General features: G+C 33.4%; 1 protein-coding gene across 2 annotated transcripts in view; it reads right to left on the reverse strand.

The window, feature by feature from the left end:
- Positions 1-17,576, reverse strand: part of LOC149536411 (apyrase 2-like) — a 60,816-nt gene that overhangs the window by 27,876 nt on the left and 15,364 nt on the right. The window contains exon 1 of one of the 2 annotated variants that reach the window (XM_089807222.1): positions 2,449-3,276. The exons of the other annotated variant lie outside the window; for it this stretch is intronic. Coding sequence (XP_089663348.1) covers positions 2,449-2,766 — 318 coding nt within the window. The 5' untranslated portion in view covers positions 2,767-3,276. Of the gene's footprint in view, positions 1-2,448; positions 3,277-17,576 lie in introns of those variants that run through there. 2 annotated transcript variants of the gene reach the window in all.

Raw genomic sequence — 17,576 nt, forward strand, 5'->3', positions numbered from 1 at the left:
CAAAGTAAATTTGGAATACTTCAGAGGAAAACTTGGTATGATTAAATTGTAATGTTGAATATTGAATTTAAATTTCAATTTATGTGTTTATGCTTCTATAGTTGTAGTTGCATCAAATATGTAATGAAAGGTGACGATGTTTCATGGACATATATATTCAGAAGGTAATTTTTGTAAAGTGACAATCTTACAAATGATAGGCCTGTTATTATGACAGTTTTGTTTCGGATACGCCAAAAGTCATTGATAATGAAAGCATTATGATTACTCTAGATATTGTTTTGGACAATTAAAGATCATAATATATGTTATGATAGTGTTCATAACATTGTGATTGTAGTTATTTGACAAGTCACTGTTTCAGAGTGTTAAAGTCAGATAATGTGTTGTGTAGAGATATCCTTGATACTGATATCTCATAAAAGTTTTGTCACTTCTCCCTTGCTAAGAGGGAGTGTTGAAGTATAGCATAAGTCGAAGTGATGTACTCATTATATTGAGTATTTGTACATCAGTCGAAGTGATGTACTCATTATATTGAGTATTTGTATTCATGATTTACACGAACATTGTTTTATGTCTTATATTATTGATAAGAACAACACACACACGCACACATATGTCTATTTATTCATAAATGGCTTTACTTAACTAATCGGGCTCTTATTATAAGAAGAGACTATTATGTTATCGGGGTTCCTGACTGTATTTGTTAATACCACCGATTGATTATCGATTGAGAAGCAAACTAAATGTATTTGTTTATACACTGAATGATGATCAGTTAAGTCCACGTAGGGACATGGCCCTAAATGGCCTTTGGAGCGATCGGTGGAGTTTGATATCAATTACAAAGGCATACTCAGACTCAGCAATTGGTCTCCTGGAAACAAGGATATTTATCAAACCATGCTCATCCATTCTCCATTGCTGTTCAAGTTTGAAGGATCTGCACAGCACATTACTGTTCAAGTTTGAAAGATCTGCATCAGAACAGCACATTATATATACAATCAGATTGGTAAGTAAATCTGAACCAGTTCAATCTGTAATAATAGTTTGTATCTCTATCAGAGATCCTGTTTTCACAGGACCAAGAGGATTCTTACTAAAATTAATGGAACAAGCATTGATTACCTGCATGTCACATCTGCATCTTAAGGAGCTTGCAATGCAGTGGCAGAAGGTTTAGTCCAAGGTGTTGAACTTCATCATATGTAGAGTCCCCGGGTTTCACTGCATACTTAGTATTTACAAGAAACTACTTGAATTTTGTTAATTTGCTACACATTGAGCTTTTAAAATGTCTATCGTGAATGGTTTGTCAATGTCATAATCTACATAATTGAAATCTCTCTATACATAAAAAATCCCCAATTTTTTTAATAGCCATCTCCAGCCATCCCCTAAAAGTTGGCCCTGAACCATAACCATACCAGAAACACATCCTTGTCCCCCAAAACATCCCCAATCCCCAAAACTCCATAGAGCAAAGCTTGGTATAGAAAAGGCTTTGAGAGGACCCATCATATCTCTTCCTCCAACACTAGTATGTTTATGTGGCATTATTGATAATTTATGAATATGATATGGTTTATATGTGTAGAATTGTATAACTGGTTTGTGATTGCAAGATCCAAATCCAGGTTTATATATTGAGGAAATATTCAATTCGTAAGATATAATCCTTACCCTAATTTGTTGCAATTGTTATTTTAAGGCAAAATCGGAAGGGGACATCACACAATTTCAGTGAGATTGGCAATAATGACCTACAAAAAAATTCAATTGTTATCATTATTAACAAAATAATGTTTCCCCCGTTGAAAGATAGAACTATCTTGTTAATGCAGACTTTTAACAAGATCTCATTTTGCACTGAAATGTTTGGCTTGATCACTTGCAAATATTTCATTCTTTTACAATTGCTTACAATGAGGATTCACCTAGAAAAATGATTTCAATAATTAAACATAAGATTGGCAGTCCATTGAAATGATTGAAATGCTTCTGGAATCAAATTGTATGAGTTTTGCTTGCATTAACATTTGAGATCGCATCCCATGATCTATCATCACAGGAAGGAAATGCAACAAAATGGACTGAATCTTAAGTGTCATAACAAGATCTCATCACATCTCAGATCACATTCTGTCATACATCATCAGCATGAGGAAACGGGCTGAATGGTGAGGGTTGAAACAAGATCTCATTTCACACGCAGAAGGTCCCAATAGATTCTGTTAGAGATAATAATACCTAAAAACTTTCCAACGAAATGGGGCTCACATTACCGTGTTGAGTAGTTCAATTCCAGTCAAGCAATGCCTATATCTGGAAGTGCAATGACGTGTTATCGTAACACAGATCAAAGCCGGATTGGTTCCATTTACACTAAAAATAAATGTTCAAAGCCTAAGTTGCTCAAACCATACTAAACAAACTTACTTGTTCAAATAATTCAAGGCCGTTTCCAATTGGCATGAGCTTGAGATTGTGGTCAAAACAGTAGACGTGGACTCTACTTCCAGAGCTCCCAGCGTCAAAAACAACAGCATAACTCTTGGATCGGGCTGATAACTTTTTCTCAACAATGTGAGGATACGGAATTTCTTCTGGCATCATAGGGTTCGATTCAGCGGGTACTCTAGACATGAACAACGGCACAACACAAATCAACAGAAGAGGAAGAGAGAACACAAATATCAAGCCCCTGAACCTGTGCATCTTCTCCATCAGCGTCTCCTGCCTCACTCTCAACGCCATCTTCTCCTGCTCTAAGACTCCTCCAATTGACGGATTCAGGCAATCCAGCTACAAAAACGAGCTTGATAGATAGCGGATCTTAAATTTATCTGGCAATACCAAAAACCCTTCACCTCTATCGACCCCGCATCGCCAGATCAATACTTCGCCAAGTAAGATTTAACACACAAACCCCTCCTCCCCCACCCTTTTGACGTTAATTCTCCAAATTGAAGGAGATCGTTAGGATGCTTGGGGACAACAGACACCCATTTATTGGTACTTGGACTGCACAAGCGACGGCACAAACGAGCAAATAAGCCACTTCTCACATTTTTTTTTTCCTGTAACGTTGGGATTCGATGACAGCTAAAAAGCAACGGTAACTATTCTTTCGACTCTGTTTTAATGTTTATTTTAATGTTAAAGCTTAAATTAAGCAAAAGCGCGTTCTCGCGAATGCATGCAAAACATGCGAGAGGATACAGGAAGGAAAAGCATGTCCTTGCGAACCCACGAAAAACTTTCCAGAGCACGAATATAATTTGTACTTCCCGATAAAAGAAGATAATATTTTTTAAATTTTTCAAGAAAACGTTTATAATGTTGGAATATTAAATGAAATGGCCATTTGTCCTGGAGTCAAACGCCCACGTACCATTCCTGACGATCTGCACAATAGTCATAAACATTTATTACACGTAGGTGAGTTTTCAAATTTGCAAATGAGGGGGAAAACATTTTGGCAGAAGACAAAAATGAATGTTCTTTTCCATTCGACCTGTAGAGAGAGTGAAGGTGAAGAAGCGCAGATCAGAGAGTTGCAGAGAACAGAAAGAGGAAAGGAATTGATCAGCAGATCAATCGTTGCAGAGACAGAAGGAATCGTTGTCATGCTTGCAATGGCACGTGCTTCTACCTGTCATTCTGTAAGTTTATTGTTTTGTTGAGTGCATCTTGTGAAGCAGTGTTTGCTCCAAGCACCATTGTATGCAGTCATTAGAGCTGCAAGTTTAAAGTTTATGAGGTTTGAAGTTTTACCAATTTTAGGGTTATTTTAGGGTTTTCTGGTAGAAGCCATATGCTCCCAGATTTTGTAATAGTTTCAATCAAAGTTAAATAGCAAGCAAGCAGGCATACCTGAATCTATTGCTTCTTGTTCATTGCATTTGTGAAGTTTATTGTTGAATATTTTAAGCCTTGAGTTCTCTAGTTTTAATGGTGGTAATACTCACATTGAAACTCTGTCACTCGGTTTGCTCTTTATTCGAGTTTTTAACTTTATAGTTATTGCCGAGTTCACTCGACATTTTCTTCTTCCGAGCTCCACCCTGCAGTGGCTACCGAGCTCCACCCTCCTATGGCTACCAAGTTAACTCGGTAATCACACTACCGAGCTCACTCAGCGTCCATTGGTGCCAAGTTGCCCTTCATTTGCCGATCTCACTCGGTACTCTCCTGCCACTCAGTTCCTTAAGCTACCAAGTAAATCTAGCACTCGGCAATAGTGAGTGCCGAGCAAATTTTTAGGTTTAGGGTTGATTTTTAAAGTCGTGATTAATTTCTCACATATAATTCATGATGCTCCATGTTTTAAATCATGACGCTTATGAGTTGATATTGTACGGAGACATTAAGAAGTAGATTGTGCTAAATGTAAACCTGGACTGAAATAATGTGTTGAAAATTAATTGGAAAACTCAATAATGAATATTTCTTAATATTATTATTAGCTAAGTTAGAACCAAATAAGGAGTTTGGAGAAGTAATAGATGTGTATATAATATATGTATTTTAAGAAAAAGAAATATATAGAATTGTAAAGTAAATTATTTTTAAAGTATGATATGTGATCATTGATTAATGTCAACGTCAAAGATATGTATTAAATGCCAATTAATGCTTGAAAAATATTTGAATAAAGCATATGAAATATCTATATTGCATTCAGTATAACCAGTACTTAGATTGTTACTATTTCTTAGTAACGGCTTGTAGGCTAATTTGGTAATGGTTGGATGATGCCAATGCAATACCATACATTTCTGACAAATTCATATTGTACATAAATTATAAATTATCGAGACAACTCTCATAGAGTCAATGTTGAAGAGTAAAATGTTTTAAAAGGCTGCATTAAAGACTGGTTATGTCAGAAACTGAAAAAATTAAAGTACAATTCAGATTTTCTTGGAAAGGAACTAGCTTATATATATATTCTATATATATAAAATAAAGCCGAGAGATATCCTTTGAATATATATAAGCTAATAGCATTCTCGATGCAATGTGTTTAGTACAATAGATTCATTTGACATTAAAGCAATTTGTATCTTGTATATAAGATAAATAATTTAGAAATATCATGCAATAGAAAAATTTAAAAATTTCTTATTCTCCTATAAGCTTATTTAGATCGTCTGCAAACTTTTTAAAAATAAAATATTGAAAAATAATTAAGTTATATATTTTTTATTTATGTATTTATTAAAAGATTTTTTTTCTAATATTTGCATTAGAAAAAGAGAAGGTTTTTCTAGAAACATCTTCAATTTCAATTTAAAAAGTAAGAAGTTTCTTGATTTGTCCATCTTTCTTCCCAAGTGGCTCTTCAATATTTGCACTTACACGATTAAAAGCAAGCAAACATTTATAGTTGTATGGATAGATGGATAGACTATAAATTATTACTAAATCTTAAGTGTGACCTATCAACTCATCATTCTACCAGTGCACCATTTTATAAAACATTAAAGTAAACGCCAAATTTTATTAAAACAACTAAATGTTTACATTGATGAATGCTTTGACTGTAGAAAGCCTCTTGGCTTAATAAAACATTAAAATAAACATCAAATTTTATTAAAACAACTAAATGTTTACATTGATGAATGCTTTCAATGTAGATAATAAAAATAATTTTACGTGTTTCAAGAGAAAATATATTTATAATTAAATTTTTTAAAAATAATACTTTTTGAATATTGAATCTCCAAATAAATCTCAAAAGTTTAAATTTTTATATGTTTAATTTTTATTATTTTTTATCTTTCAAATAATAATTATATTATAATATAAAATATAATTTTAGAATATGTTATATTAATTTTTTCAATTATATTATTATTTAAAATTTTAAAATATTTAATATTTCTTTTTAATATATAATTATTTTTAATATAATGATAATATTAATATATATAATATATTTTATATTTTTAATGTATAGTCACGTTTAATTGTCTTTAAATATAATCATAATATTAATTTATAAAAAATTTAATTACATTTTTATACAATGTGATATACAATCAATGTTAATTTGTATTAAATGTTTATGACTAATAGTTTTTTAATTAAATTGCTATCTACATTTCAAAGTTTTTTTATCACATTATTATTATTATTCAATAATAAATATCTTAGTACTATTATTTAACTTTAAAAATACAAACCTAATTATATTAATTAAAATTAATTATATTTTTAATTTAAGATTTTTAATTAAATCATATATGTGTAAAAGTGTTTAAATATAAAGCAAGAGCCTACAACACAACAGTAACTTGTGAGCCTCTCATGTGGGAGGTCTTGGGTTCAAATTCGCTTAACACATAATAATAATTAATTACAAAACATAACAATAATTAATCTAGGTTTCGGCCCCCTGGTAAGATATGTGTTTTAGTTTGTTGTTTAGTCGTTGTCAATGAGTGACCAATGAGCTAGCCAAATGGTGACAGTATAGAATACATAAGAGAACCAACGAACAGCCAGTATATGATAATATGAGATTTTGTAGCTCTCATTGTGGCCACATGGGACGTAAGGTAATTAGAAATTATGCTCTCAAATGGATTGGTGTACGACTCGGTGAGCAATGGTCTAGATATTTGGAACCATGTGGCATTGATATGTCCTTGTTGGCACTTTCTTTCACCACCTCCCAATTCCATATGTGGCAAGGACAAAAACATGGTAGGGTAGTGAGCTTCAAAGCAGATGGAGTGAATGGTATAAGTTGGTGGAATGTGTTAGGAAAGCTATGTGCGAAAAAACCTTCCTAATGCCAATTTACAGGGGAAATAGGAAAGATTTCAAATCTACTTCAAAACGTTGAGATGTGCAAAAAACATAAGAATATAGAAAAATAACATGCACACTAAATAAACAACAAAGACCAAATTTAATGTGGGAAAACCTTTCAGGAAAAACCCACTACCCAAGACCCTGAGCAACTTTTTGTACTACAATAATCAATATTATATACAATGAACTACAAATTCTTGCACAAGCTAACAGGCTTAAATTGTCTTTACAATCAACCTGACTTTTCACCCCTCAAGTCCAATGAAACATGCAACACTTTATACAATGCAATTCATTATGAAATCAGTACAGAAACCATTACATTACAAAACGGTCTACCAACACAACAGTCGGTTACTGGCTAAGAGCATCACTACACAACGGACACTCCCTTCGGCATCATGCATCCAATCACTTTGTCACCCCCTGGACACTCCCTTCGCCTTGAGAATCTTCCTTAGCCTAGAGAATCTTTTGCCTCGGGAATCTTCCTTCACTCGAGAATATGTTTCACCATACTCACCAATACTTGTTGTACCATGCGGTGAACTGAGAATTTTTGTACTTCATCATACTAACAGGATGGCACTTCGGAAGATGACTTTACAGTATAATAATTTCGTTGAGGAAATTTTTAGATCTATGAGCATTGTTTCCCTTTTCAACATAATAGGTCTTATGCTTTGTAAGACAGCCTAGTGTCTTTCGCTTGGTGTGTAGTTGGTAAGTGGAGTTGACAACAAAGGATATGCCTATTGGAGAGAAATGGCATTTTTAGGGCAAGTCTATGACAAATGATGTTGGCAGATTTCTAAATATGATCAATGTTTGGTCATGCATGCAATGAGAATGGTCTTGGGGTTGATCATCAACACAGAGTCAATTCGAACATGTATGCAATATTTCAAGCATCCAATCTTTTAAATGCAAGGGAGTTGGAAGGACATGTGTAAGAGAATTTGCAAGTAAATGGTCAAAGGAAATTTTTGGGAGAGAGTTGGAAAATGTTAGCAAGAAGTGGGGAAAGCTAGAAGATGTTATTCTAATTTAGGTGCTCATCCTTAAGTATTATACATTAAGAAAGAATTAAGCTAAGAAAAAGTAACTCTGTTTTGACTATTTAAAACTTAGTCTAGGAATCAAATTTTAGAGTGTGATATTTAAGTTGTTTGTTCATAAGCGACAATTGGTTAACCTAGTGACAATTAGTAAGCTATCGTGTGTCTTTTTTGAAACTTATGTTGGATTGAAGGAGGAAAAGGATTGGTGGTGCTAGAGGAAGGAAAAGGCTAAATAAAAATGCACTTATGAATTAAATATTTAATTAATTAATAATTAAAAATAATAATATTTTTAGTTTTCAATTTTTTAAATTAATCGTAAATCTAACCTACCGCAAACAAAAAGTATTAAAAATTAAAAATTATTTATTTTCAATTTTTAATTAATTCAAAATTTTAATTAATGGTCTATACGAGAGAAAGGCCTGGTCAATTATGCCAATGAAGACTCGGATTCAAAGAACAACAGTGAAGAGTGGTGGGGATGATGCAATTTTCTCTGGCAAGCATTTTGTATCTGATGAGAAGTTGACGTAGGTCCCTGTGGAGGTGGTAGATCATACCAACTGTAGTTCGAGATGCACTTATAGGGCAGGACTTCTATTCAAGGAAGGACTTCTATTCAAGGAAAAGCCAAAGAAAAATTGCAAGTTTACAAAATGTTTAGTATGTTCTAGAGTATAAGGAGTTTTTATAGATGGCGTAAAATATTTCTCCATTTTGATGTAGGAGGTTGTAGATGTATATGGTCAATGGAGGTATAGCTTTACATATTCCTTGCGCACTCCATTTTGTTTAAGGGTCTATATAGTATAGCAACTATGGTGATATAGCTAGTGATAGTGAATAAGTGTTAGGCGTTTGCTTTGGGGGATTTTTGGTACTTGATAGAAGTACCTTAGACTGAAAAGATGTATGCTCGTTTGTATATTTGAATATTTGAATATAATGGGTGTAGTGTACAATTTGCATATAAAAGGATAAAATTATTATTAATATAAATATGTCAAATACTTAGATCTAAAAGAACTCTATTTGATCCTCATTATTATAATTAATATCATAAAAGTTATGCATAGCTAAAAGACATATTCCTTATAAAATACTTTACTTGACAGTCATAGGAAGATCATCTTAGAGATTAAAAATGGTTAGATTGATGTCTTAGAAATTGTGAATTATAATTTAATGTTTTCAAATTGGAAATGATTAATGTAATTCCATTTGACTTGTATCTATCATTTATAGTGATGAAATATGAAAAAATATTGTTGAATAGTAATTTAAGATGCAAATGTTAGGTGTATTATTAAAAGAAAATATGTTCTTTGAAAATTTTACACTTGTTTCTTTTTTTTTGTTGTATTGGGGAAGTTTTTAATTTGTAGAGGTAAAAGATGCATCACTAATACTTTTTTTCATTCATTTTGAATACTATTGACTTGTCCTTAATGCGTTTTATGACTTGTCCTTAATGGCAATAGATAATATTTAGCTTTTGTCATGTCAAAATTTTAATTTTAGACCAAAGCCAATTTGCCTCCAACTTAACCAGCTCTAACCACAAAATATTCAAATGTGTACATAAGACCTTTTAAAGGACAAATCCTTAGTTTAATCTTATATTTTAATATTTTTACTTTCTGTCCTATTTTAATTTTTAATATTCATCTCATCAACTTGTTTAGGTATTAAAAGCATTGGTTAGGACTCAACAATTAGTGGAGAGGAATAAAACTCTGGCTTATTGGATTGGTCAAAACACACAATTTCATATTTGTATGCATTGAATAGAAATAAGAACAAACTTATATGGCACATCATTGATTAGAGGTGAAATGAACAAACTTCACCAACATGCTGATTCAAAGAAACATAACAAGTTGAGACATAAGTGTTTGAATGGTCGTGTCTTTATATAGTATAACCTTTGGTTGCATGTAAAGAAGGTAGAGAGGCAAGAGACACAATATGAGCTTGAATTCCATGACGGTGAATTATGCGCATCTTGGAATTTGATGTGAGTCTGATGTTTAGAGGGGTTGGGACAGCACTTAGGTAGGAAAGAATCAATGACAAGCGACTATGGCAGTGACGGGGGAGGCAAAAGGAATGGTTAACAAGCCATAAGATATGCTCATCAAATACACATATTTATTGCATACTTAAATGCCCGTGTTCAAAATCTTGTTATAGATGATGCATCTAGACCATTTAGTCTGAAAACACCCCCATACTGGTAGTTTCAAGCTTTAGTCATGCTAAAAATTTATGATTTGTAATCGTTATTGATATTGAAACTTGAAGTATTTGTATTCGCCCATTTTTTAATATCAATGATGCATATTGAACTCTGATTGAGATGTATAAATGAAAGATAAATAAGTTATCTATTAAAGAGGATCAATAAAATACATGGTTTTGAAAAGGGAAAAAAATGTTTATATTATTCGATCACTTTGACAACTTTTTATTCCTAAATAGTCCTAGATTTTAAAAAATAATAATAATCAGCCCGTTAATGGGCATTGTCGAGTTAATTCTGGTTCTTCTCATGTGCCTCCAAATCTATCATGGATTCCGTAAACTTACATGTGCAATTTATACTTATTTATACACAATTATTGTGCCTTTGACGTTAATTGATTAAGTGATGCATGAAATAGGTTTTAAATCCTTAAAATTCTTTAAATTTTCAATTTGCTGAGTCCGGACAATGAGTCCGAGTCCAAGTCTAAAATCAGCTTGCTGAGTCCGAGGCAAATCCAAGTCTTATAAGTATGCTATAGAGCAAGGAACATCTTCAAGGATGTGCCCCTCTAAGGAGGTGAAGTAAAGAGCGAGGAAGGGTGATGGGTGTGTTGTGGTGAAGTGGGTTATGCCCTGCCTAGCTTAGGATAGCCAGGAGATGTCAAGACATCGCACAACATTTCAAGGACAGCAAGCCCTTATAATGTCCCCTTCTGGGACATTTCTGATTTGTTTCCCTAAATAGACAATCTTTATTCAAAATGATAATGGTTGTCTAAAATTATGAATTTATTATAATATTCAGATTCATGACATAATTCTGAAAATAGATCACATCTTGAATTTCTGCTAAATTATCCCTCAAATTGTGATGATTTCATCCTGTACTCTACTTTAAAAGTGCCTTCAGATCTGCCTGAATCAGGGGCATTTGTCCCTAAATCAACATGGAAAATTAAAGTTTCATTACTTGATAAATTGATCAATTGCTTTACTGAATGCAGATTGTAGAAATATGTATCAGATCTGATTTTATTAATGGATTGATGCACTACCGGTCTGGCGATTACTGATTGAGGATCTGTATATTTGATCTGCTTGCTTCTTATGCTCTCTCCCAATTGCATTGTGGTCATTCTTGTATCTTTTAATGATAGAGAGATGCTCCCCTACACCTTGCAAGGGATGCCTACCTCCAAAGCTAATTGCTACTTATTATGATCTGCCCTTATCAAACTAATCACCATCCTTCAACTTAAAGTGGTCAGCTCTCTTCATATAATAAATCGCTATCATTTTTCGTTGAGTCGGGCTCCCGATTCACCTCTTTTCTCCATGAGTGCATTGGGCCCTTGTAAAAAAATATTATTTTAATGTATTTTACAGATCAAACAGGTCAGCCCTTGTGTAACTCTTATCTCTTTACTTTAGAGGTTGCATTCTGACATAGGGATATGACAATCTGTCCTTCCCAAGATTGTCAGTCTCAAGCCATGACATTTTTAAACAAATCTTTTCAATGGGAGGATCCTTAAACAAATCCTTAGATCCTCCTTGTGATACAAATAGCTTCGGTAACCCTGATATTACCTTAGGTTACAAATTCAAACTAAAACTTTCAACAATATAATATATTTACCAATTGTGATGTCTCTTTCAAGATGATCCTAAATCTTGCCCTAAAATCATAAGTGCAATTGAAATATGGAATGTAATATAGTTAGAATTATACTTTTACCAATAAAAAACAGTGTTACCCCGAGTTTCTAGGATGTCGACGGCAAGGGACAGGGAACGAGTTTCCCATACAGCATTCTTTTTTGCCAAGGTTGAGGACAACAAGGGGGCAGTTATATAAAATATATGGGAAATTTGCAAATATACATGACATTCATATGAAAATATGGACAAAGCATGCCATTTAAACTTCATAGAACCTTAACATACAAGTCTACAACATTTCATTGTTTCAAAACACAATATGCATTCAAAATTCAGAAATCAGAATTCAATGTTCAGTGTCAATATCATATATGCATGTGAGAACTAAAAATATTTAAATAAGTTTTATACACAAAGTAAAAATGCCCAAAGGCTGAGTACTGCCATATAGTTTCATGTTCATTATAAAAATCAAAATATATAAAAACAAAGCACACTACTGCTCCTATTCTGATTCAACCAACTCTGCATCAGAATCAGAGACAGCTGAAGGCAGAGAGTGACAGAATAACTTAGCATAGTTCTGTTTAAAGCAGCAAGTATTGAACGGGCACATTTGAAAAGAATATATTCAAGTTCATGAACGCCTGTGATGACGAATATCTCGGTCTGCTAATGTTTATGTGATCGCAAAGCTACGTGTATTATTGTATAAAAAGATTACTGTTGTGAATGTCATGTATTTTTGCTTGTTTGAATTGATTATCATTTGTAGTTCTTGTCCCATCTCCAAATCTACTATAACTGAATTTGCTTCTGCATTTGTAATTTTTAACCTTCTTGTTGTTGTCAATGGGAAAGTAGAAGTTAAAAACTTTAAAGCTTTATGCATGTAAAAAGAATGGAGAAGATACAAATACAAACCACGTTTTTGGCATTTTAGGGCATGCAAGAAGTTGAGAACTGACAACTAAGGCATCCATGGTACGAATCGGGGACGGCTAAGGTGTCCCCAACTATCCCCCTTTTTTGGGTGATGTCCCCAAGTTTTCATGACATCCCCACCAAATTTTCAGAAATCAAGGAAATGGGAGGTGTCCCCTAGCCGTCCCCAAGTCCCCAAAATGTCACTAGTATTGAGATGGGGCAAATTAGGCTGGGGATGCGTCCCCGGGTAATCTTGATACAAAGTCTTCATCAAGATAAATCTAGTTCAGATTCTGCAACCAAATTAGACAATATTTGAAATAATAATAAATAAACCAAATATTTTTAGGGATCCAACAATAAATATAAGTGTATATATATCAATGATCATCTAAAACGATTTGGATAAATTCTTTAATAGCTTTGAAACTTTAGGAATCAAGCCACCAATATTTCCATTTCTCATTATTAATCATGCTGGGGATTGGAGAGGAAAACCACAAAAGGCACCCAAAGACTTGTTCAGCCCATTAAGCCCAAGACCCCAAAACATCCAGCTAAGATAACGTGCCCCTCTACACAAAAGTGGCAACAATATCCAATGATACAATTCCATCATTTGAGGTGACCTATATAATTTGAGGAACCTGATTCATTGGGGAAGACTATTCAGCCCAATTAAGCCCAAGAGTGTGGAGCATTCAACCAAGACAATTAACCCCTTGGCCCACAATGTAATTATTTAGGATCCTATTGGTGGAGACTATCTAACTGGTTATGCCTGATTCTCTGATGACTTATTGGATTCTGAGATCTGTGCTAATATTCACTGAATAATCTGGTACTGCTCTGAGACTTACATGCCATGGTTATTGATGTCTATCTGCAGAGTTTTACTCATAATAAATATAAGTGTAAACATGTCTACGTAGAGTTGTGACTCTGTAGATATGACCATTCGTATGAGACATGGTAGCATGGCAATGTTTCACGTAGATAATCCCTTCATACGCAAGATAATCATCTTCGGTGATTAGTAATAGCGATATTATCTAGCGATATTATCTAGCGGGCATATTAATCTTCATGCGGACTATTTACATGACACACGGGTAAATATATAACCCGATCAAGGAACTCAGTTTCTCTCATACGATCATCATTATTAATTTATATATATTTACTTATGTGAATAAATCAATATATATATATATATATTGTAAGTCTTGTGATAACGGTGATTTCAATATACTGAATTGCTAACCTTCTTAACACTCCCTCTTTAGCAATGAGGGATTGAAACTTCTTCATATAATTAAGTATGATTCAATTATATCTGATAGGATATGGTATCCAGCAAAATCCGGTCTAAAGAACCATAACAGCTCATTTTCATGGTGTCCGGCAAAGTCCGGCCTAATAACCATGAAGGATACCAATGTGTCCAGTAGAATCCGGCCTAATAACAATGACACCAATAATTTTCATGATGTCCGGCAAGATCCGGCCTAATAACAATGATGGATATCAATGTGTCCAGCAGAATTTGGCCAAATAACAATGACACCAATAACCTTCAATACTTTTGGTATTAGAAGGTTGGTCATCTATTGATAAGATTGTCACCTTAAAATAGAGACATTTGAACACATGAAAGATTGTCACCTTTCATTTAACAAGTTTGCAAACAATATAATTTAACATAATATTCATGAATAAATTTATAAAAATGTAATTACAAATTTGTCATACCAAGTTTAGTTCTAAAATACTCTATTTTCACTTTTGCAAGAGGTTTAGTGAAAATATCAGCATTTTGATCATTTGTGTTAACATAGATCAGCTTGATCACATTCCTATCAACCATATCTCTGATATAGTGATATGGAGTCTCAATGTGCTTTGACCGATTGTGGAACACTGGACTTGCAGAAAGTTTGATGCAACTCTGATTGTTACAATGGATCACAGTAGATTCTAACTTCTTTCCAAATAATCCTAATAACAGCTTCCTTAACCAAATTGCTTCATGTGCTCCCATGGAGGCTGCATATATTTTGCTTTAGTGGAACTCAAGGCAACTATAGGTTGTTTTCTACTGAACCATGATACCATTGCTGATCCAAAACCGAAGCAACATCCGGTGTTACTTTTACAATTTATGGAACAACTAACCCAATCAAAATCAGTATAGCCTTCAAGTTTGATTTCAACATTTCTGTATTTTAGTCCAAGGCCAATGGTGCCACGTAGATATCTCAAAACATGTTTTGCAGCCATTAGGTGTATTTGCTTAGGTTCACACATAAAGTGACTTAGTACATTTGTGGAATAACAGATATCAGGCTTAGTGTTTACCAAGAACATGAGAGACCCAATAATTTGTCTATAAAGAGTAGGATCAATAGATTCTGACTGTGTTGCTTCCTCTTGTAGCTTGTGTAGATTAGTCTCCACTGGTATGGCAAGTGGCTCGCTATACATCATCCAAAATCTATTCAGAATATCCTAAGTATATTTTCCTTGATGTAAGAATATGTAATCTTCCTTTTGACGTACTTCTAGACCCAAAAAGTAATGTAATAACCCTAGGTCTTTCATGTTAAATTCAGCAGCAAGATCTTGTTTACATTTAGCAATAAGATAATCTTCAACTGTTATTAAGAGATCATCAACAATAAAGAACCAAAATAATCATATCTCCATTAGAAACTTTAAAATAGATGTTAGGATCAGCTTCATTTTTAGAGTATGCTAATTTGGAGAGATAGTTGTCAATCCTTTCATACCAAGCTCGAGGTGCTTGTTTAAGGCCATACAAGGCTTTCTTTAGTTTACATACATAAAGGTGTTCATCTTTTATTACAAAATCTTCAAGCTGTTCAATACAAACTTCTTCATTTATGACCTCATTTAAAAATGTCGTTTTCACATCCATTTGATGCACCTTCCATCTTTGTGCTGCTACTAATGCAAGAATTGCCCTGACTGAAGTGAAACGAGCAACTAGGGAAAAAGTTTCTTCATAATCAATACCTGCCTTCTGTGAAAAACCTCGAGCAACAAACCTTGCTTTATGTTTCTCAATGCTTCCATCTGCTACATATTTGATTTTATAGAGCCATTTAGAAGAGACAATAGATTTGACTTTAGGTCTAGGTACAATATCCCAGACGTCATTTTGAAGTATTGATTGATATTCTTCAACCATAGCATTTTTCCATGCTTGACAAGTTAGAGCTTCTTTAATAGATGTAGGTTCAAATTAAGTAAGCTCAATTACAATTGTAGTATAACAAGATTTATTTCTAGTTTTCTTGACTTCCTCAGTAATCTCATTTGGTTCAATGTCATGTTCTTCAAGCATTTTTCTTGCCCACAAAGGTCTTTTCTTGATATTAGGAATGTTACTATTTTCTGTATCTTGTATTGGTCTAGTTTCTTCTGATATAATCTCCCTCTGAATTTTAGATTGAGGACTCCATCTAAGTCTGTAATGGGCTCATTATCTATACTTGTAGATAGTTTTAAGGCAGTGATCTCCTCGAATATGACATCTCTGCTCACTCTCACTGATCTTTGTCCAAAAACATAAACTTTGTATCCTTTTGAGTTTTCACTATACCCAACAAATATTCCTTTCTTTCCAGATGGTTCTAACTTAGTTCTTCTTTCTTTAGGTATATGTATATACACTAGACAACCAAAAATCCTGAGATGACTTAAGTCAGATTTATTTCCTATAAAGACTTCTTCAGGTGTTGTATTTTCTAGAATGGAGTGAGGACATTTGTTTTGTATGTATATAGTTGTATTTGTAGCTTCTGCCCAGAAGGAGCAGTGTAGGTTTTGATCATAGAGCATAGCTTTTGCTACTTCAACAATAGTTCTATTTTTTCTTTTTGCTACCCCATTCTGTTGAGGATTATGAGGTACTGTATACTCCCTCTTAATCCCAACAGATGCACAAAAGGCTTTGAAAAATTCAGAAGTGTATTCTCCCCCATTGTCAGATCTTAGAGTTTTAATTTTCTTTGACACTTGATTTTCTACCAATTCTTTGAATTCTTTGAATTTTGATAACACTTCATTTGATTCTTTTACTTTTAAAAAATAAATCCATGTCTTCCTCAAGTAATCATCAATGAATGTTATGTAATAGGAGTAACCTTCTAGAGAAAGAGTTGGCATGGGCCCACATAGATTAGGGTGAATTAATTCCAGAATAGATTTAGACTTGTGTTAACTAGGAGGGAAAGGATTTTTATGTTCTTTCCTAGAGCACATCCTTTACATATATTTATGTGTTTAGAATTTAGGTTTGGTATACCAAAGGTGATTTTTTCTATCTTGGGTGGTGAATTGAACTCAATATGCCCAAGTCTCCTATGCCAAATTTCATTAGAATTTGTTATTTTATGATTAAGAGCTTGGTTTTGAATGTTGCATAGTTTGTATAAGGTCCCATCTCTGTCCCTATGGTAATAGCATTTTTTAGGTTTGAGTTTTTAGGCCAGTACAAAACTTTGTCTCCGTTGAATGTAACTTGAAATCCTTCATCGGTTAATCCAGAGATTGAACTTAGATTTCTTTTTATTCTAGGTACAAATATAACATCTTTTAGTTTTAATGTAACTCCAGTCCTTAGTTGAATAGAACAGGTCCTAATACCTTTGATTGGATGAGTAGAATTGTCTCCAATAGTAACCCCTTTAGATCTGTAATTTTCAAGTGATTCAATTTTTTCTTTGAATCCTGTTATATGACGGGAAGCACCACTATCTATTATCCACACACTTTCATTAGAGTTTACCTCACTTGATAAAGCAATGTAGAATAACA

Source organism: Cupressus sempervirens, chromosome 10 (genome assembly GCF_028749045.1).
Source record: "Cupressus sempervirens isolate cs-2001-9-10 chromosome 10, ASM2874904v1, whole genome shotgun sequence".
Classification (NCBI taxonomy): Eukaryota; Viridiplantae; Streptophyta; class Pinopsida; order Cupressales; family Cupressaceae; genus Cupressus; species Cupressus sempervirens.